The 21,661-nt window shown below is 41.7% G+C and overlaps 1 protein-coding gene and 1 pseudogene across 2 annotated transcripts in view; both read left to right on the top strand.

The window, feature by feature from the left end:
• SH3KBP1 (SH3-domain kinase binding protein 1) overlaps nt 1-21,661 on the top strand; it is a 330,680-nt gene that overhangs the window by 157,449 nt on the left and 151,570 nt on the right. For both annotated transcript variants that reach the window (XM_012651703.1, XM_012651704.1), the window contains 2 exons: nt 4,180-4,283; nt 17,781-17,910. In XM_012651703.1, the coding sequence (XP_012507157.1) occupies nt 4,180-4,283; nt 17,781-17,910 (234 nt within the window). The remainder of the gene's footprint in view (nt 1-4,179; nt 4,284-17,780; nt 17,911-21,661) is intronic.
• Nucleotides 7,261-7,923, top strand: LOC105816318 (annotated as a pseudogene).

Raw genomic sequence — 21,661 nt, 5'->3', positions numbered from 1 at the left:
GGCCTCCCAGAGAGCTAGGATTACAGGCGTGCAAAGCTGAGATTTCTTAAGAGCTGTCAGATACGGGAGACAGTGTCTCTGGTTTGAAATCCTCGGCTTCCCATTTACTAGCTGTCAGACCTCTCCTAAAAAATACTTGATCTCTCCGTGTCTCCTCAGTCTCGCTGTCTGTTTAAAAAAAAATAAAAGGTGGGGAGTGGTCAGTAATCCACCCCAGAGGTTCAATGTGAGGATTAAATGGGGTAATACATACAAAGTGCTTAGCAGTTTGTGGTACATAGTAAGTGTTCAGTAAATGTTACTGTTATATTAAACAAAGTTGGTCACAAATGGAAGGTGGCTATGGGGGCTAGTGAGAGAGTTCAGGGTGTGCCATGTAGGTTATCAGATTGACTATTGCAGTATCACAGTGCTTGTGTTCAAGTAGCACTTACTTTACTTAATACAGTGGGTTCCATGGGTGATACATTCTAAGACCCCCAGTGGGTGCCTGAAACCATGAATAGTACTGAACCCTGTATATACTATGTCTTTTCCTATGCATGCATACTTATGATAAAGTTTAATTTATAAGTTAGGCATAATAAGAGATTAACAACAGTAACTAATAAGAAAGTAGAACAATTATAACAATATACTGTAATAAAAGTTGTGTGAATGTGGTCTCTCTCTCTCAAAATCTTATTGTACATCACTCTTCTTGTGATGATGTAAGAGGATACAATGCTTATGTGATAAGATGAAGTGAGGCAAATGATGTAGACATTGTGACATAGCGTTAGGCCACTTTTGACCTCCTGATGATACGTCAGGAGGAGGACCATCTGCTTCAGGTGATGCTGGATCATCAAGCCATGAAGATGTCGATGGTTGGATGTTAGGAGCAGATGATGTCAATGACTAATGGGAAGGTTGAGGTCTACAACATCGAGGCACTGGACAAAGGGATGATTCACATCCTGGGAGGGCAGTGCAGGACAGCACAAGATTTTATCACACTACTCTGAACAATGTACAGTTTAAACCTTATGAATTGTTTGTTTCTGGAATATTCCATTTAATACTTTTGGACCTCAGTTTACGATGGGTAACTGAAGCCACAGAAGGTAAAACTGTGGATAAGTGGGGACTACTGTAAAAAGTGCTAAAACTGGAATTTATATCAGGAACTCCATGCCCAGTTCATCTGGGCATGAAGGTGGTAGCTCAAATTAACGGATTTCCAAACCCCAGGTGTAAACAAATCATACTTTTTTTTTCCTCCCGTTTATACCACCTATTGAAAGGAGGTGGCATTGTCATCTACCTACCTCTTTGAAGGTGGTCAAGACTCACTAGTAAACATCAGTGAAATGCCAGGAGAGGAAAAAATGGCAAATGACATCCTTAAACTTAACTTTAAAATGAATGGATGCAACTGAAATACAATTTCTCCCAACTTCAAGCGTCCCCCTTGAACTGGGTTGTAGGTTGGGTAGGACTGGCAAACAAGTTTGAATCAGTGACATGCCAGAGTTGAGGCCTAGAAAAGCAGCATTCCAGGAGTTACGGAGCTCTCTGTAACGAGCGAGCCATGGCAAAGACCTAAGTGACACAAAGCAGTGTTGTAGAAAGCAGTTAAGTACAGATTGCAGAGAGTTTGGCATGGGATGGGAATTGAATTGGTTCTTCTAGCACTGCAGAGAGAGCTCTGAACTCAGGCCAAGGAAATACTGCCGCTTACTAGCTTGGTGACCTGGGGTAAGTCACTGAGCCCTGGATTCTGATTTAGAAGTGATCACGAGCTATCCCTGTGTGCTGGGGGTGGGGGTCAACTGTTTGTGCTGGGGTCAGGCCATGTGATCTTTACAACCAGCCACCTCTTCCCCCCATGCTCTCCATAGGCCTTACTTTTCTTGGTCTGTTGGCGGTGTGCTTTATAGGACTTTACGCTACCAAATGAGTAACCATCTTAGAGGCTTTTAAGAAATATTGACTAGCATGGCAGAGAGAAAGTAGTCAATACAATGATACCAGGCAGGCCTTTATGGAAGTCTGATTATTCTGTTTCACGTCCTGAATCCTTTGGATTAGTCTTTTCTCTAAGAATATATCACTCTCTCCTTTGGCATTTGTGCAGTGTTGGGTGAGAAACTGCTTTTTACAGAGGGTTTTTTTTTTTTTTGAAGATAGGAATTTACATCTAACTGAAAGTTTTATGGCTTCAGCTAACACTAAGCCTTCAGATGTTTTTAAGTCACTTTGGTGAGAACTTTGGTGACTTCTTTGGTTGTGTTTGTATTTCAAACATTTGTCATTTTACTAGTTTCATGTCCAGATTTGTGTCTGTGGAGTTTGCTTTTGCCATAATATCTAGCAAATAAAAGCTCTTAAAGATTTATAGTAGAACTTCATCTTTAGGGGTGTCTGTCGGGGTAGATGAGTGACAGGGACCAGGAGAGGGGCGCCAAGATCACAATGTCATCTAGATTTTCTTTGCTAGATTGAGAAATCTGTATCCTTTATGGCATAGAATACTTGATTTGCCTTTGGTCATGTTGGAAGCCATAGAGTAGTGATCGTGGTCTTTGCACTGGAATACCACTCCTCCTAAGTTCCTGCCTTGGAGAAGCAAGCTGGAGCGGGCCTTCTGTCCCAGGGAGACCCAAGCCCTCCTTGGGGTTGCACTACTCAGCCTGCTGACAGACTGTTAGCACCTGGGAATTGGCATGAGAGCATTGCATTTGTTCCTAAGACCCAGAGGCTTGTGATTTTTCTCAGAGGGGTGGAGAGTATTTGTGTAGTTGCCAAAGATGTGATTAGACAAAATATTGATCCTGAACTTCTGCCCTTTTCCCTCTGTTCAACTCTGTTCTTCCTTAGTGTGAGGTACAGGCAGAAAAAAAATGGAACAGGGAGAACTAGGCCACTGGCTTTTGAAAAATATTGATCAGGGAGCACATCAGATGTAGTACAGAGACCTTCCCCTGTGTATGATTTCATGCTGTGTGGGGGCCTTAATGTGCCCTGTGATCACCCCTGCATGGACTTCCTTTCTCAGGGAGAAGATTACAAAAGTAAAAGAATCCCTGTAGGCAGTATCCAAAAATAATTTAAACATTTCTAAATGTATTTCTTTGAAGTCATTGATCCCTTTGGTTTTCTAGGCCATGTGGTGGCATGAAGGAATGGTGCGAGCCAGTCAGCCATGAGCAACAAACTTCTAGGCAATGTTGGTCTCACTTCCTATCTCTCATCCACCTCTCCCTGGCTTGGGCCTCCTTTGTATGCGTGTGCGTGCATTCTCTTTCTCTCTCTCTCTCTCTCTCTTTCTCTCTTCTCTGCCCCCCACTCCCTTCCCCCACATACATGCTCTTTCTCCCCAAAACGTACATCTCTGTGGTGTGGATGTGCTGTGGACAGTTGAATCTATACTTGAACCAGCTCTAAGCCAAGGGCTCCCAGATGGGCCACCCTGGGTGAGTGAGATGGTGTAACCTTCAGTGTCCTCTGGCCAAGTGAAGTGTGTCCCTGACTTCTATCTTGATTTGCCTGGGTTGTTTCTGTATAAGCAGCCAGGGATCCTGTTAATGGATCCCCTGGGACAGAGGGAAGAAGATAGAAGTGGATTTGTTAGACCCCATGGGGCTTTTGAAATGGTACCAAGAGTGGGCTGAAATCTAATCGGCCTTTGCTTATCAGGCCTGTGTTCCAGCATGTTGAAAGGGTGATGATTAGTAAGAAAAAGGCCAGGGTACTTTATCTTTTCCTTTGCACATTTGGAAAAATTCCCTCTGCCTTGCTAGCATTAGAAGCAGACCATTCTTTTTTCTCTATCCCATCACATCAGCTTCCATTAAAAATCAACAGCAGCAAATACAAAGCCCCATCCATGGAAAAGCGTTTAAGGCAACACTGTGCTCCAGTGCTTCAGGGGTGGGCTTTTTGCCTTCTGCACCAATGGATCGGTTTCTCATACCCATGCCTTTCTGACCCAGCAGCTTTTAAAAGACCGAGAAGCATTGCTCTGCTTTCTACTGCCTCTCTGTAAGAGATCAGGGCTGCTGTGCCTCTAGCCATGTCCCAGAGAGCATATTTGAGACAAGTCAGCTTAATTTGCCTGCATGCCTAGGAAGCCTCTCTTTAAAATCTTTATTTGGGAGAAGAGCTGTATCTAAATATTTTGCTTTTCCCATCCAGGTGAGCGACGGAGGCGCCGATGCCAGGTGGCATTCAGCTACCTGCCCCAGAATGACGACGAACTTGAGCTGAAAGTTGGTGACATCATAGAGGTGGTAGGAGAGGTAAGCAAGCCCACTGGGCAGCGTGGTGGCGTCACGGGGCTGTCAGACCCACCACTTTCCCACCCCCGAGGAGCTCTTGCTATAGACTCACAGGCTGTTTGGCCTTGACGTTAGAAATCATCTAGTTGAGTCTCCTCTCTGATGAAATGGGTTCCCACAGAGGAATGGCTCCAAGCCAGTTAGATTCAAATGTGAGGCCATTTCTAACATTGTCTAACACAGCATACTAAGTACCTCTGCAATTCCGACCCACTGTCACCAATTTTCTCTTCTACCTTAATTGACAATAGACTCTGGGTATCCAGAGTGACCCAGATCCATCTCTGGAGTATGGATTTGTTATCCATTGTGGGGGACACTGTGGATTCAGAGGGAAGAAAAAGAAGTGACATTTATTAGAAGACCTAGTATGTGGTAGGCATGACAAGGTTCTTTACATGTTAGCCGGTTTACTCATCCCAACCACTTTATTGGGCTCAAGAGACCCTAGAAGAGGCAGAAATGAGGGCCAAGTCAGGTCTGTTTGGGTGGAGACCCTCGCTCTTTCTACTGCATCACATTCCCGTGTTCCTGGTACTGGGACTCTGGGATGGGCTTCTCGGGCTCTACTCCCTTGGGTCTGGGGGATCCTGGGCTTCAGGTTTCGAACGTCATCATTCATTCTGATTCAACATTTGTGTCTGTATATAGAAATGCAGTTTTCCAATTGTTTTTTGTTTCCTGAATACCCTTTGACTTTAAAGAAATCCAGAATTTATAGAAAAGGAAGCTGCAAGTTGAGGAGGAATTTAAGTGAACTATCACGTGGGTGGAAGTGTCAGGGCTGATGCCAGAAGCCTGATTTCCTGACTTTTGAACAAACCTAACGTGAGCACGTGTCAATGTTTTATTTAACTCATTAAAGAGGGGATCTGTAAAATTGTAAGCCTGGCTCAAAGAGAATTGTGAAAGAGCAAAGTATTTGTAATGACTGAAAGAAAAAATACTTGATTAAGATCGCTAAGTTAGATGTAAAACTGCGTCGTATCCTACAGGGCAGTAAAACTGAGGTCAAAATTTATTTTCATTGCTACTTGACAAGAATCATTTGTAGTGCTCTCAGTTTTCTACCAGTTAACATGCACACTAACAGAGTTGTAAACTAGCCTCATAAATAGTAAATAGTGTGACAAACACAGGTACATGTCCCTAGAGAAGCAGTTAATGGGGTTCCTGGTGTGATGCTGGGAGGACATGCTAGAACCTCTTTTGCCTACTTCTGAGTTTGAGATAATTTGTATTAATGTCATTCATCCTTTTTTTACCCCTTGTGTCAATCAGGGCACATGGGAGACATTTACTGAAAGTTGGGTGAGTGAAAAATGAATGAACAACAGAGTAAAACATTTTATTCCAATAATACACATTTCTTAAGATTGTAATCATGGAAGAGATTCCAGATGAAAAAAATAAACAGATGTGACTAATAAAAAAATAGTTAATATTTGAGTATGATTTGCAGCTAGTCCATCTAAAGAAAGAAAAACAAATAGGAAAAAAATGGAATAAATTATGAGTAAGTTATGTAATATATGAAAATATATTAGGAAGTTACTATGACAATGATAAATGATAGATAAATTTGCCATAAACACAAATCCCACAAGGGGGAAAAATCTTAACCATGAGAAAATGTTCCATGTTGCTATTAATTAAAGAAATATAATACACATTAAGACAATGGTTTTTTACTTATGAAAATCCTAAGAAAATATTTAGTGGTAAGACTTGCAAAGCTTAGAATACCCAAATCTATATATCTGTGTGATCCTTACATGAAGCTATTTAGGAAGGTATTTCAAGAGCTATAAAAATATGAATAACACTTTTTAACCCAGTGATCTCATTCCTAAGAATTTATCCACAGAAAATGGTTAACAAAAGAAAAAAAAAGTGAAACGTGTTAATTGCAGTACTGTTTGTGATAATGAAAAATAATCAAGGAAGGGAATTAAGTTGTATTATCCAGCTAGAAGATCGTGAAGCCATTAAGATATAAACAGAGAGGCCTTTAAATATGTATTTATTATGATACTTCACATTGTAATTATCTGTTATATTCCACTAAGCTGAGAGCTTTTCAGTGGTGGAGACCTGGTTTTTATCTATCTTTATATTTGTGGTACCTGGAATAGTGCCTGAAACCTAATATGCACTTTAATAAATGCTTGCTGAATAAGTAAATGATTGAATGGCAATATGAAAACAGCTTTTTGCAAAATAAATGAATAGATCAGAACACAAAATTGCATATACTAGGATGTAACCATGTAAAATATATCTATATGAATGTGATAAAAGACTAAAAGGAAATAAGAATTGAAAATGGTTTGTTATGGAAGATGACTTTTCCTTTAATGTTGTAATAATGCATTAAGAAGAAATACAAATCAAGACAAGGAAAATGGTTGATACAGTTTTGAGAAATATTGCCCACTTTCGTCTGCCTGTTGGCTGCAGGGAAAGTGAGTGTAGATTGCTAAAGGAGAGGAGTGATTGCAGAGCTATGTATATGGCAGTAGGCCCTCACCACCTGCAATACCAGTCTCTTTTCCACTCACTGCCAGCTAAATGCTGGGCTTCATTCTGCGCTTGCTTCAAGTAGGGAAAAAAAATAACCATGTAGTCTATAATATTTTCCTACAATGTGAAGGCTGGCCTTTAATCCAAATTTTAAAAACCGTATCATCAAAAATTCCCTACTGTTCCAATTTACTTGTAATATTGCAGGTATTGGGCCATTGCCACTGTATAATATAAAATCTGTCCTTTTGTCTTTACGTTGTATAAATACTAATGGTAGCTCTTCTCTAATTCCACTGAAGATTAAAAACAATAAATGAACACCTAAAATAGGGGCATGCGCGGTAGGTCAGCAGCGCGGCCCGTCAGGCACTGCGGTAGGCGCCCCAGGAACTGGCAGGACCCTGACCCCAAGATGGCGGCGCCCGGTGAAGTGGCCTCGGTTGCCTCCGGCGATGGCGGAAGCGGCGGCTTTGGAGCATGGCTAGACGCACGATTGGAGGCCCTGGGAGTGGACCGAGCCGTTTACGGCGCCTACATTCTGGGTGTCCTGCAGGAGGAGGAGGAAGAAGAAAAGCTGGACGCTCTGCAGGGTATCTTCTCTGCTTTCCTGGAAGAAGATTCCCTCCTTCGTATCTGCAAGGAGATTGTGGAACGATGGTCGGAAACTCAGAAGGTTGTCACTAAAGTGAAAAAAGATGAGGTACAGGCCATTGCGACCCTAATTGAGAAGCACGCACAGATCGTGGTGAAGCCCAGAATGGTGGCAGAAGAGAAGAAACAGAGAAAAGCTGCCCTCCTGGCCCAGTATGCTGATGTGACAGATGCAGAGGATGAAGCAGATGAGGATGATTCAGGTGCCACCACAATGATCATCGGTTCTGACAAATCTCTGTTCCGAAACACCAACGTGAAAGATGTCCTCAATGCCCAAAAACTGGAGTGGGACTCGCTTCGGGATGAGTCCCAAAGGAAGAAGGAACAGGACAAGCTGCAGAGGGAGAGAGACAAACTAGCCAAACAAGAGCGCAAGGAGAAGGAAAAGAAAAGGACACAGAGACGGGAGCGAAAGCGGTAACCTTGGCCCACTCTATTCTTTCCCCCATGAACTTCATCACATGGCAATGGGTTGTACAAATGTGTATTTAAGAGAAATGAGAGAACATTGCAAAGTAGTTTCCCAAGGCATTTCCCCTTTGTTAACATGGTCAAAAGGAAAATCACAATCACTTTTAATTACAAAATAAATGTGCCATGTTTTGGTGATGTGAGCAATCAAATTATTATAGTTGATGTCTGTACCAAAGATCTGGAATGGGGGCAACCTTTATATTTTAATACTGAAGTCCTATGCTCCTTTGGCCATTTTATAAAGTCTTCCCTTCCCTTTGATAAATAGCAGGAGGATTCAAGCTAACAGTTACAGTTTTCATCCTGAAGGAGCAGAAACATGATCACTCCTTCCCTGAGATGAAATGTGGGAGTGTACATTGCTTTGGAGGCAGTATTCACTCTTAAATGTAGTATTGTTTTATGGCTGAGATAGCTAATGAAGAGCCCTACCTGGATCCAGATTTTATGTTACATGGCCGCAAACTAGGAAAATGGGAAGAAATTATTTGGGGGATGTTCTGGATCTGAGAATGTTTTTTTTTAAAAAGTTTCAGCCTATGGGAGGAAAAGAAGTATCTTTAAATAGAGATAGTTACATATTTTTCCTCATCTAGGCTATTGCTTTAAGGATGTGTCATTGGATGCAATGCAAGGATATCATTGTTAGCTAGATTCATTTTTTTATGATCATGAATCCTCTTGAGTGCTGGTAGAGATTTTAATACTGATTTTCCCTAAAACATGAGTATTAAGAAATGATAACTCCTGGTTTAGAGAATCTGGAGGAATTGCCCTTTTAAGGAAGAAACACTGGAAATCTCTGCTATCACAAAGATGTTTAAGAGTGTACATAGTAGGTGCTCAACAAATTTATTGAATGAGTGAATGGAAAAACTGCTTGGGAGAGTAAAAAGTGAGCAGAAATTCTCCATTTCTACTCTTTTCACAAGCCACATTTGATTATAAACAAGGCCCTGCTCTGCTTCAGGCAGCAGACTGTCTAGAAGCCTAAAGAGAGCAATTTCTCTGACAAGACAGAAAGTAGATATTTTATACTGCAGGTTGGCAAACTGCTGCCCATGGCCACATTTGGCCCAGTCTGTTTTTGTATGGTGCAAACTAAAAATGGTTTTTACATTTTTAATGGGTTATAAAAAAATATATATGACAGAGAACATACATGATCTGTAAAACCTAAAATATTTATTATCTGGCCCTTTGGAAGAAAAGTTTGCCAACCTCTGTTTTATACCATTAACTGTGAGATTAACAGAAACTTTTACCTTTGTGCAAAAGGTAAAAAAGAGCATGGTTAAGGAAAAGGAGATGTGTTACCTCTTCATATGCTCCTCTAACCGTGGCATTGCAAAAATAAAAATATAACCACCTTTTAAAAAATAAATTTTGTTTAAATCACAAAACCCTAAAATAAACAAAAACCTCTAAATCACAGGGACAAATTAAGGTAAAAACACAATAATAGCTTTGCAATACTGTAGAAGTTGATCTATTAATCTATAGAAATATATATACATGCACAATATATTTTTATTGATTAATAGATTGATTCTACAGTTTGCAAAGCTGTATACACACACAAATGCACACACTTTTTTTTTTTTTTTTTTGCCCTGACAGACAACTCTTAGGATTTTGAATGTATGGACCGGTTTTTCGAAACAGTTGAATGAAGTAGAGAATCCTAAAAAACTGATATACATCTACCTTAATATCAAATTGTAGCTTCAAATGTCAAAATGTATATTTGTTCATCATTTATCGATACAACCTTATGCTATAGGGTGGAGGCCTTTTCCCTAAGCATGAGTTTGCTGGTTTGAGATCCATCCTTTCTGCATCCGTAGTGCATCCTCTGTGATCCCTGTTGGTTTCTTTAAAGTCGATTGATGACAACATAAGTGAGGCAATTGGAGTACATAAGCCTTCCAAAGTTCTGCAACTTCCCCACCCCCAGTATTTTTTAGTTGTCTTGTCCATACCTAATTTAGCAGCAGTTTTTTTTAAAAAAAAACCTTCAAATCAGTGCCTTTATATCTTCTTACCATTAACCTTCTCTTCACACATATATTTTTGCACTATTTAACCAAACATGTGCTACCAACGAGCTTAAGCAGGTTTGGGCGGAAGCAACCCTGACCCTTGGTAGGAGGGCTCAGCCTGGTTTAGGGAAGGAAGGGGGAGCGCGGGGTAGTCCGGCCTCATGGAGTTGGCCAAATGAAGGTCGCTGAAGGAAGTGCTTCCCCTGCTTCTGCCTCATGGCTGGAGAGGGGTGGTTCTGCTGTGGGGAAAAAAACCCATCATTGGGAACCTAAAGTAACTGGGCTGCCAATTCGAAAGGAAAATAAAAGGCTCTGATTTCCTGGATTGATATTTGAAAGAAATCATTGTGAGTACACATGTGGGTCATTTTTGTCCAGAGTGGAGAGGCTAGATAAATGCAGGCCAAATTCTAATTATAAGAAGAACGGAAATGCCAGGTGGACAAGGTTACCAGGAGAAACAGCATTTGAAGGCCTCTGGAGTTTTGAAACTGACTTTTTGGCCTTTTTTTCCCCTAAAGTGCATTGAAGCCACTTTGTTTTTCTGTCTGTGTTATCTAGAGCCTGGGAAAGGAGCCGCTTTTCCTCTTGTGTTGGATGAGCTTGGTCTTAACCAGTCTCTCAGTGGTGACACAAGAGATGTTCAAAGATTCTTGTTTTTATGTGTTCTTTATGGTTAGTTTTTGAGGTATTTCTCAGTGGTCCCCGGTCAGGCTGGCTGGAGACCAATGATATCAGTCTCTGTCTCTGTCTTAAAGCCTAACCTGGCTTTGTGGTTTGCAAAGATCATAACTTGCAACTTTCAAAAAATGTCTGCATCTTCCTTCTTGTGCCCATACAAGGAGATTTGGTTCACTCAGCTAGAATTAAATAGGCCTTTGAAATTCTTCAAAACTTTTAACTGAGTCAGACAACCTTTGTGGGTAAGAATGGGCAGTTCATCTTCATTCTATTTTTGCCTATGAGAAGTTAAATTCATTTAAAAGCTGATTAGTTAATAGACGATCAAAACATACTTAAATTCTTACCTGTTAAGATACTACCTTGCTTTAGAAGGGTTTGTATCCCTTTTCAAAAAAAAGATAACATTAATATAAAAATCTGATAATCCAAAGAGCTCAAGCTGTTCTACAGTTATTTCTCTAAATAACTTTGGGGTGAACACCTCTGATTTGCTAATGCACAGAGATGGTAAAATATTCATAATTAAGGAGAGGGAAGCCATGTTTAGAAGAGAAAGTGGTTAGATTTGAATCATCAGCATACAAAACAGGCCATAATCATATAAAAGCGTATTTGCAAGCTTAAATGTATTTATAATAGATTTGTATAGCTATGGGATTTATCAAATATTTCATTGCTTACACTCTGAGAGAAACTGTGTTTATAGAGATTCAGAGATTTATTGAACAGAATCTATACCTTGAAATATGCTTGGTCTAGTCAGGGAGGGTAAGAGACACACAGCTAAGCAGATAACTAATAACCCAAGATGTTACCAGAGTGGCAAATGATGGTATTGACAAATAAGGGAGGAATTTACAAACAGGACTGCTCGTTGAGGGCGAAGAAGATGCTTCTTGGAATAGGCGAAATTTCAACTGGATACACGAAAGGTGAGCAGTATTGGGATCAATTCATCAATGAGCACAGGTTCTATTGTGTAAGGCACTGGGTGAGGCTGGAGGAAGGAGGATGGAGTGTAGGTAGAGCCTTGCACTGAAGTGGGGGGTGACTGTGAATGTTCGGGACAGGTGAGGACTATGCGAAGCAGGCGCGGGTGGATGCAATGAAATGGGCTTGAGATCCAAGTTACGATGCTGCCCACGCTGGACTCTCACAGGAACACCCTGTTTAAAGCTTCCTGACCTCGGGGTTTTTCCAGGTTAACATATCCCCATACGCTACATTTTCTCACCTGGGAATAGTGACAGGAACAAAACTTGAGGATCTTGATTCATCAGAAAGGTTATCTTGCTGGCTTGATTCACTGTTTGTTCATATTTTCAAACTGAAATGATAGCAAGGCCTTAGCATAGATTCACTTAGGAGTTCGGGGACCTGTAGAATGGCATGTGCTGTTTTGAAGGACAGGACTATCAAGCACTGCTGAAGGCTGTCTCCAGAAGTCCTATCAGAAACCCTTTCCACTCTGATGAACATCTTGGGCGTTGCTCTGTCTTGTTGGGAAGTTTGCCTAAGTGTTAAATGGAAATCGTTGTGTATTTCCTTATATCATTTCCCTTTCAATTATTCTATGGATTTCTCTTTTGAGGGCCCCTTCTTATGTGGAATAGGCTTGTTTTCAGAAAAATGAGAAGAAACAAAAATCAACTTCCCTGTGTGTATGGAATGTTCTGGCCCAGCCAGAAAGAGATAATCATATGATGAACTATAAAGGCATTGGGGGAAAATATTGGCCCAGCCAGGACCTATATAATACTCATTTGTATTTGTCATAACAAGCTTTTACTATCCTAAAATCAACAAGGATAGTTATTTAAAGCAATTAAAATAGGAAAATAATGTAGATGTTTATGCCTTCAGGAAGCAGCCTCCTTAAAAATATATTTTTTCACTAATTCCACTGACAGAAAAAGATACTTTCCAGAAACAATTTATATATTTTTAGCTAAGTTAAATTATGTCTTAGCACATTTATATGATGTTCCAGAAGAGACAAAATTAATCAAAGGTGATAGAAAGCAGATTAGTGATTGCTTAAAAGTAGATTAGCTGGGAAGGGGCCCAGGGAACTTTCTGGAGTGATGGAAATGCTCTATTGGTGAAGGTGTGTGTTACAACAGGCATTTGTCAAAACTGATCAACCTGTACTGTTAAGATCTATGCATTTATGTAAATTATACCTCAATTTAAAGAAATTTAAAAAATGATCTTAATATTTTTCTAGTGTTTCAAAAATTTTCAAAATTCCTTCCTCTACCTTTCACAGGTAAGAGAAAGGACCAGTATTGAAATTCTCATCTAATTATTTCTGAAAAAATTTTGAGGAAAATGTTAGCAGTTTTAAGGTATGGGCCTTTCCTTAGAGTTTGATGTGTCGATTTTCTTTTATGGAAAGAATGGGGTAAAAACAGCTCTTGAAACAATGAAGCTGACTTCATTCGCTTGTGTGCCCCTCCCTCCTCAGGCTTCCCTCAAGCCCACACCTCCGGTGAGCTTCTGACTGGGGTTTGGGTAACAAAGTGTTCATTGGATGAAAAAAGGTGTATCAGTCCTTAAATGGATTTTCTCTCTTAGTACTTGTACCTTCAGGTAGACTTTTGACCTGGTAAATCCACTGTTCCCCTTCTCAGTACAGTTGGCAGGTAAAACTTCATGGATGATAAATAGGAAGTGTCCTGAATAGCTAGGTATCCTCAGACACCGCGTCCTCTCTTCAGTCAGACTTCTTCGTTAGCACCTTACAAATGCAGACAAAGTTTGCACGATGGGGTGGGGATGGGGGTATTGAAATTCACCCAGTTGTTTGCCCAACCTTCCACAGGGCTAAGACCTAGAAACTATGTCCTTGGATCCTGAACCCACTTAGATGCTGTTGATTGCAAAGACATGGAAATTGCAGGACACTCAGATATAAACTGATGAAGTAGTTTTATTTCATCATTCTCAAGCACCACCAGCTCTGGGTCAAAGGCAGGGTTCGCTCTTGGGGCATAGCCATGGGTTTCAGAAATGTCTGGGTTGGTCACAGAGGGACGCAGGTGGGGTTTGTTCTCAGCCTAGAGCCAAGGCTTGCAGAAGACTGTTTATGAGTGGGAAGGGGGAGAAGGTAGGCATCTGCCCCCCTTATTACTATACTTTCCTTGGAGTGGAAATTATAAGCCCTTCTTGGCATTTGTAATCCCTGCTTTATTACAAAGAGATGCATTTCTTTCTCTCTTTAACCGTAGAGACATAAACATAAGCAAGATTGATTTCTAAACAGGGTGTATACAGCTCTGTATGTTCCACTTTTTGCTGCAGAAACTTCTTGAGGATGGGATCTTTATCTGCCATGTTCACTAATCTGTCCTGAGGTACTGGGGCAGTGTAAGATAGGTGCTCATTAATTATTGGTGGAATTGGGAGGGCCATACAGACCTGGGTGTGGCAGTACCTAGTTAAGAACAGTGGCCAATGTAGTTAGGGTCTCTTAGTCCCATTTGTTCTTCACAGGAAGGAAAAATCCTTTGGTAGAGGGCAGGGAGGGAAATCAGGGTTCTCTAGGCCCCTATGGAGGATTTCCCCCAAGGATTTCCTTGTCTTTCACTCATTCATTCAACGCGTGAGGCACTGTGCTTTACTCTTAGAATGAATGAATGAGTGAATGAAATTACTCTGGGCTTCAGTGTCCACATATTTATTCAGGGAGTTGGTACAGTGTGAGGGTAAGTATCATTTTTCTCATATCTCCCCAGGCTCAATCTCAAGACCGAAGCAGCAGGCTCTAGAAAGTGCTCTGAACAGCTCCCACTAGTACTGGGGCCAATGAAGGGCCCCTGCTCACAGAGAAACGAGCACGGTGCCCATGGTGCCTGTGGATGGGACGTATGCCCCCCAGGTGATGCGTGTTGGTTTTATTGTCTGCCCCTCCCCTCACCACATGGCTCATGATAGACCTCTGCCATTTTCCTGTAGGCCACTCCTCTCAGACCGTGCTGTGACAGCGCTACAGGCATGTGGGAGTGTGGTGAGGTGAAGATGCCCCTGTTTTCTCAGCAGGCAGCCGGCTGATCCTACACATCAGGAGCGCTTACCTCAGGGATCTCTGGCTAGAGGCGCTTATTAAAAGGAACAGGAACGTTTCCGATATTTTCAAACCGCATAGAATGGAACTGGCCCAGCTGCCCTGTGCTGTCAGGGATTATGCCCGGGACTGCTCCTTTGTGGTTTGTGCCCTCGGTTTTCCCCTCCTGCCCTATGATTCCTGGGAGAAGGTCATTTTATGGTTTCTTATTCAGGACTAGCACGAAGGACCCCACGCTACAAGTCCTGTGACTATTGATACTCAGGCTCGTGGTGACTCTTCCTAACCATCTTAATCCTGTAAAAAGCTCCTTGAAAGAATAATACATATCAGTGGAGTTGACATAGAAACATGGAACGATTTCAACAGAAATGCTGTTAAATGCCACGATTTGGTGTTGAGTAGTCTTTGGGACAGTTGTGCCCAGATGCCGTTGTCTGGATTCTTTCCCAAAGATTTTGTGATCACACAAACGTAGTTGCTACTTTGCAAGTCTGTATCCCGTGAGTCCCTAATAAATACTCTGAATGTATCATTCTGGTTGTTTCCATTCCACAGGCTCCATCAGCTCCCCACTTTCTGGAATATCTTACACTTACTCCTCTCCTAATTTTAACTGTCCTTTCTACTCTTAACAGCCTACCTTAATTTTGATTTCTTTTTTCTCAAAGCCTTCCTTCAGCATCCCAGATCTCAGCGAGCTTGACTTTGTGTAACAAGTTTGATTTGTGCTAAGTCATGGTATTTTCTCATCTATTTACCTTGCATTGCTACTTTTTAGTCACACCTTTCTACCTTGGTGCATTGTCTCCTTCTTGAAGAAAAATAGGAACATGTCCTGTGCAGTTCTGTATCCCCAGCCCCTAGTGTGGAATCATAGTGCATCTCTCTCTAATACAGATTGAGGTCCTGCCTAAACACAACAACTGTGAAGTGTGTTAATTGTCCCCATTATACAGATGGGGAACATGGGGTTCATTTTGGTAGAGAAAATTTGAATACAGTAGCATAACTGCTAAGTTTCAGGGTAGGATTTGAACTGGGCTTTTGATTCAATTTTCCTTTTCTTTTTTGTTTGAATTATTTTAGCCTTTAAATTGTGTTTATTGATTTGGATTGGGAATACAGATGCTCTTCAACTTACAATGAGGTTACATCCCAATAAACCCATCGTAAGTTGAAACTGTCATAAGTTGGCATGTATTTAATACACCTAACATACCAAACATCACAGCTGAGCCTAGCCTACCTCAAATGTGCTTAGAACACTTACATTAGCCTACGGTTGGGCAAAATCATCTGGCAACATAGCACACTATTGTTTACTCTCGTGATCATGTGGCTGACTGGGAGCTGTGGCTTGCTGCCGCTGCCCAGCATTGGGAGAGAGTATCGTATTATATATCACTAGCCTTGGAAAAGCTCAAAATTCAACATTGGAAGCATGGTTTCTACCAAACGCATATTGCTTTCACACCACCATGAAGTCGAAAAATTGTAAGTCGACCTATTGTAAATTAGGGACTGTCTGTACATGCACCATGGTAAAAAAAAAAAAAAAAATCCAATGGTTCTAGATCTCTTTCTGTTACACCGTACCATACTGCTGGTAACTTAATACTTGCTTGTTCTCAAAATGCCCTTATTTTTCCTCCAAGAAGCTGGATAGCTAATTCTGACTTCTGCTGTCCTACTGGTGGCTCCATCACAAAATCCTGAGACGAGATTTTTTTGTTTTGTTTTGTTTCTTTTTACCCTTTCTCACCCATTCCCAATAGTCGATAGCTCAAGGCCAGCTCATACCTCAATGGGCCTCAAATCTGCCTTGTCCATTCTCACTGCTCCCCCAGTGTGGCCTTCACTCACTGCCCAGATGATTGTAGTCTTGCTGCCCTTCCTATCTCCCTCTACCCACTTCCAGTTCATCCTGGGGTAACCTAGAACCCTTCAGAAACCTGCAGGAATCTCCTCTACCTTCTGAGTGAGTTCTTATCCCATGGATTCTTAACTGTTTTTGTTAAGCTATCAAGTTAGTTTTGGTAGTCTGGGGAAATGATTCTCAGTTTTCAAATAATGGTTTTAAATGCATAAAATAAAACATGTAGGATTATAAGGGATTACAAAGGGAATCATTTATATTGAAGTAGGTATCCAACTCTTTTAAAAACAAATTTTGATTTAGCAATCTATGTTTCCTTATTAATACATTAAATAACAAAGGTTTCCCAGCAAGTATAATAACTATCACCATTTCAGAGCTGCAATGAGATGATATTTTGAGATACCTACAGCATCTATGATATGATACGAAAATATCTGTGATTTGTTTGGTGATTAGTCATAAGTCCTTCTAATATCACTGTGTTACCTACATTCATAATAAAGAAAATGCCAAATTTCAGTTAGAGGCTAATGAAAATGAAGTATAAATTTTTGTCTATTTGCATTTATGGACCCCAGGTTAACCCCCTCTTCCTTAGTCTGAATCTTCAGACTCTATGTGTGGTCTGTTTTCTTGTTCCCTGTTATGTTTTGTTTTTTTTTTTTTGAGACAGAGTCTCACTCTTTTGCCCGGGCTAGAGTGAGTGCCGTGGCGTCATCCTAGCTCACAGCAACCTCAAACTCCTGGGCTCAAGTGATCCTACTGCCTCAATCTCCCGAGTAGCTGGGACTACAGGCATGCACCACCATGCCCGGCTAATTTTTTCTATATATTTTTAGTTGTCCGATTAATTTCTTTCTATTTTTAGTAGAGATGGGGTCTCGTTCTTGCTCAGGCTGGTTTCGAACTCCTGAGCTCAAACAATCCGCCCGCCTCGGCCTCCTAGAGTGCTAGGATTACAGGCGTGAGCCACTGCGCCCGGCCCTCCCTGTTATGTTTTAAGCTTTGGGTCCACCTACACTCCCTGTGTGGACTCTGTACACTGCACCATACGGACGGGAGACAAGACTGGGAGCCACCAGGTCTAGCCTGACCCATTCACCTCTGTTCTTCTGTTTGCATTTCTACAGGTAGAAGAAGGATGGTGGGAAGGTGTTCTCAACGGGAAGACTGGAATGTTTCCTTCCAACTTCATCAAGGAGCTGTCAGGGGAGTCAGATGAGCTGGGCATTTCCCAGGATGAGCAGCTGTCCAAGTCAAGTAAGGAAGTCCACCCCACTGAGCAGGAGAGGGGCGGGCAGGCCATTGGGCCTCTGCCCCAGCCTCCCTTCTGTTCCATATTCTATGCAGAGAGGCTATGACATAGGTGTTTTCTTGGTTACCTTAACCCATTGTAGTTAGTAAATTTATCACTGTAAAGGTGTGACCTGCAGCCACACATTCTTTATGTCTCTGGATAGGTGACTGCCAGCCTTCGTGCTGTGGTAATACTGTCTCATGGGTGGCCCACGTTGCTGTGCCTCCATATACTTCTAGAGTGTTGCTTACTGAAAGTTTGTGATTATTTTTTAAATGAACCAAATGAGGTTGTCAGTATTTCTCAGCATCCTCTAAGGAACTTGGAGAAAAATGACCAAGAAAAAAGTCACTGATGGTGAGAAGTGTCGCGGACAAGATGAGTGCATGCCAATTCCCTTAGAAGTCTGACAACTGAGAGTCCAGGCCCTGCTGTGGGTGAGCATGTGTGTCCTTCTGTGATGGTGAGAACGAACTTCAGGTCTTTCTTTCTCCAGGGCCTGAAGGTCTCCCTCCAGCTTCTCTGCTGCCCTTTCCGGCTCATGGAGCAAAAGGTCAGGACCGAGAAGCTTTGTTCTCCCAGTCGCTAACCCAATTTCCCATGTGGGCGTCTGTGTATCTCTTGTGCCGTCTTGAGCCAAGGTCATAGGCGTGAATGTTGTAGGAGGCTCGGCTGTGTCATGATGGTGTGGCACTACCTGGGGTGGCAGACTTTCCTTTCTGACAAGAGGAGGACAGCTTAGTCCTGCCAAAATAATTCTTAAATGTCTTCCTTTGCATTTAGAAAAAAATCGATTTGAGGTGTGTTCTCATGTTAGTTTGTGTCTTTTTTATTCAACTAGTAGTATGATTGGACACATGTCCCATCTGGAGGTAAAGCCATTTCCAGAGAAGTGCTCAGGTGACCTCCTTCACTTGGTGTGTCAGCAGCTCGCAGTCATCATCCAGCCTGACATACATAGAAACAGCGGTACTGGCTGGTGAGCTCAGTGGCTTCAGCAATGCCCCTTCCCTCCACTGCCAGCGCCTGGGACCCTCCTACCCCTGAACCCTATTCCATCCTAGAGTCTATAGTAAGAAGGACTGGAGGGGATTTTGGAGCAAATGGAGTATCTTGGAGCTCCTGCTGCCTTCTCTGACTTGGGGCAGGGGGATTCTCTACTAACATGGCCCGGCCAATAAGAGCAGCCAGGAGGGGAGAAGGTGTGCTTGATCCCATGATAGTGGGAGTTGCTCTTGCTCCCAAAATCGATATTAGAATTCTAGCTGCCCTGGTATCTTATTTTGTACACTGGAATAGTATTGTACCTGGTAATTAAGTCCTATAACAATACCGTACCTCACCGACATTGTGGATTGAATGGGATTTTTTGGAGTGAGGACTGAATTGGGTCATTATAAACATTATTTACATGAGGAAGTGCATTGTAAGTTCCAATAGCAATAATGTATATAAGCCATCTTGCCCATAGAAGACCTTTAGGAAATAGCTGTTGTTGTTAATCAAGATAACTGTTGAGACATAACCAGTTAGTATCAGCTGCTTGGAGGCTGCTTGCACACTGTTTGATACCCACGTTTGCTGAAACATCATGTCTGCATTTGGAAATCACTTTGAGATTCCTCTACTGATACAGAGGAGATCTGGAGAGGTACTGCGCAACCCCTTTTGGGGAGAGCCTTGACCTCTTGGTGTCCTGCCATCTTAGCTATGCTCCCAGAGCTGGAGGGTCAGCTTCTTGTGTTTTTGGAACTATTGAAACAAACTATCTCCTCTCATTCCAAGTCGATAACACAGACGGCTGATCTTGCCTGACTGCTCAGCTCAAAGCACATGCTGCTGGGATTCCTGGTGCAGGAGGATTAGGAGGCTGGCTGGAACGGTCTTCCAATCATTTGGCCTTACTTCACTGGCTCAGAAGGGGCAGTTTCTCTTCTAGAGGCTGCTCCTCCTCAACACTTATTCAATTAAAAGCCTTCCATGTCAGGACCAGGACAGCCCAATGGTTTCAGCAGCCATGTTTAGTTGCCAATGGAATCTGTCCACTGTTGAGGAGATTTTGAGATCCCTGGAGAGACATGGTCTCCTAACAAGGATGGATACTTCTGATAAAAGTTACATGGCTTTTGTAATCTTCCTGTAGGTATAGTTAAGGAAAAGCAGGCCCATCTCTCCATCTGTCTGTCCATATCCATCCATTCTTCTTTCTCTCCTTCCTTCTTTTTCCCTTCTGTTCTTCATTCGTTCTACCTTTATTGAGCTCCTATTGTTACTACAGCACTGTACCAGGCCCTGAAGATATACAGAGACAGATCAGACAGGGTCCCTGCCTTCAGTAAGCTCACATTGCAGAAAGGGGCACACAAATCAGCGGAAGTTCAGGAGAGGGTCCCAGGTGCTGTGCTCAAGGGCATCTGAGGAAGAGTGGGGCACAAAGGCAGAGAGACTAGTCCCGTGGGGCTGTGGGGCTTCATAGAAGAACAGCCATGAGAATGATGTCCTATACCTTGCTAAATTGAAATGATCCCCTGAAAGAAAGAAACAGCATCTCTCGCTGTTCTGATAGGATCTTCAGTAGCCATTTACACTCTGAATTTGCTTCAGCATGTGACAATGTTAAAATTTATATCATCAGATCAGATCACGAGCAGGAACTGTGTTACTGGTACAGTTTCTCTAAGTAGAACCTTTGGTTTGGTTTTAGAATGAATCTGCTTACTCTCTACTCCCAGAGAATGGCATTAATGGTTTTGATGTGCTTTAACTTTTGTTTTGAAATAATTAGATGCATAGGAAGTTGCAAAAACAAACACAAAACTATACAGGGAGGACCTGTGTATCCTTCACCCAGTTCCCCCCAGTGATAAAATCTTGTATAATTATAGTAAAGGCATATTTACTTTTGTTGTAAGACTGAAAAAGACAAAATGTAATTAAGGTACAAAAGACATCTAGCTTTTTACTCTGGTATGAGCTAAAATGTCCTTAATCAAGGTCTTTGTTAGACCAGCACATTAGTATGCTTCATAAATTACAGTTTTTCACAGAGATTACTTAATTTATATATGGCTCTGGGAGTAAGTTCCTAATGTTTGTGCCATGTTGGTAATTTTTAGGGATCATAGTGATATCATATAAAAATCTTCTTAATTTAAATGCTTCCAGATGTTAGGGTAAGGCTTTTTTAAAAGACAGATAAAATCTGTGTCTTGGTACATATGAAGAGAACCTTGTGTCTTTGTGTACAGTGAATCTTTGTACATCTCTTTGTCATCTACGTACATACACACACACACACAAACACACACACACACCCCCCCCAACCTCTGTATGTGCACATTTATTTGGTATTTGTATTCTTTACATTTCTACTTCCAGAAAGTATTTGAGGTAGTTACTGAGTTTTATATACCAATGGATGGATGTGACAGAAGAAACATTGGCATTGTATTTATCAGGAAGTGTGCCAAGACTGCTTGACACGTGGTAGGTGTTTAATAAATGCTTGCTGAATCCTTTTTTCCTCTAAGGAGGCATTTTTATCTTTGAATGACAGGTGAAAATTGCTTGAACTTGCTTTTCTCTCACTCTGCTGTGGTTTTACATATGGTGGTTGATTTTAAAAATCTCTAAACCCTCCTAGATCTTTGTTCAGGGTAATCTGATCTCTCCAGGAAAGAGTTACAGCGATTGTATTGGTCGATATTTTGGTTT

This window comes from Propithecus coquereli, unplaced genomic scaffold (assembly GCF_000956105.1).
Source record: "Propithecus coquereli isolate 6110/MARCELLA unplaced genomic scaffold, Pcoq_1.0 Scaffold362, whole genome shotgun sequence".
NCBI lineage: Eukaryota > Metazoa > Chordata > Mammalia > Primates > Indriidae > Propithecus > Propithecus coquereli.
Note: the sequence above shows the minus strand (reverse complement) of the source record. Positions and strands in the feature narration are given on the sequence as shown.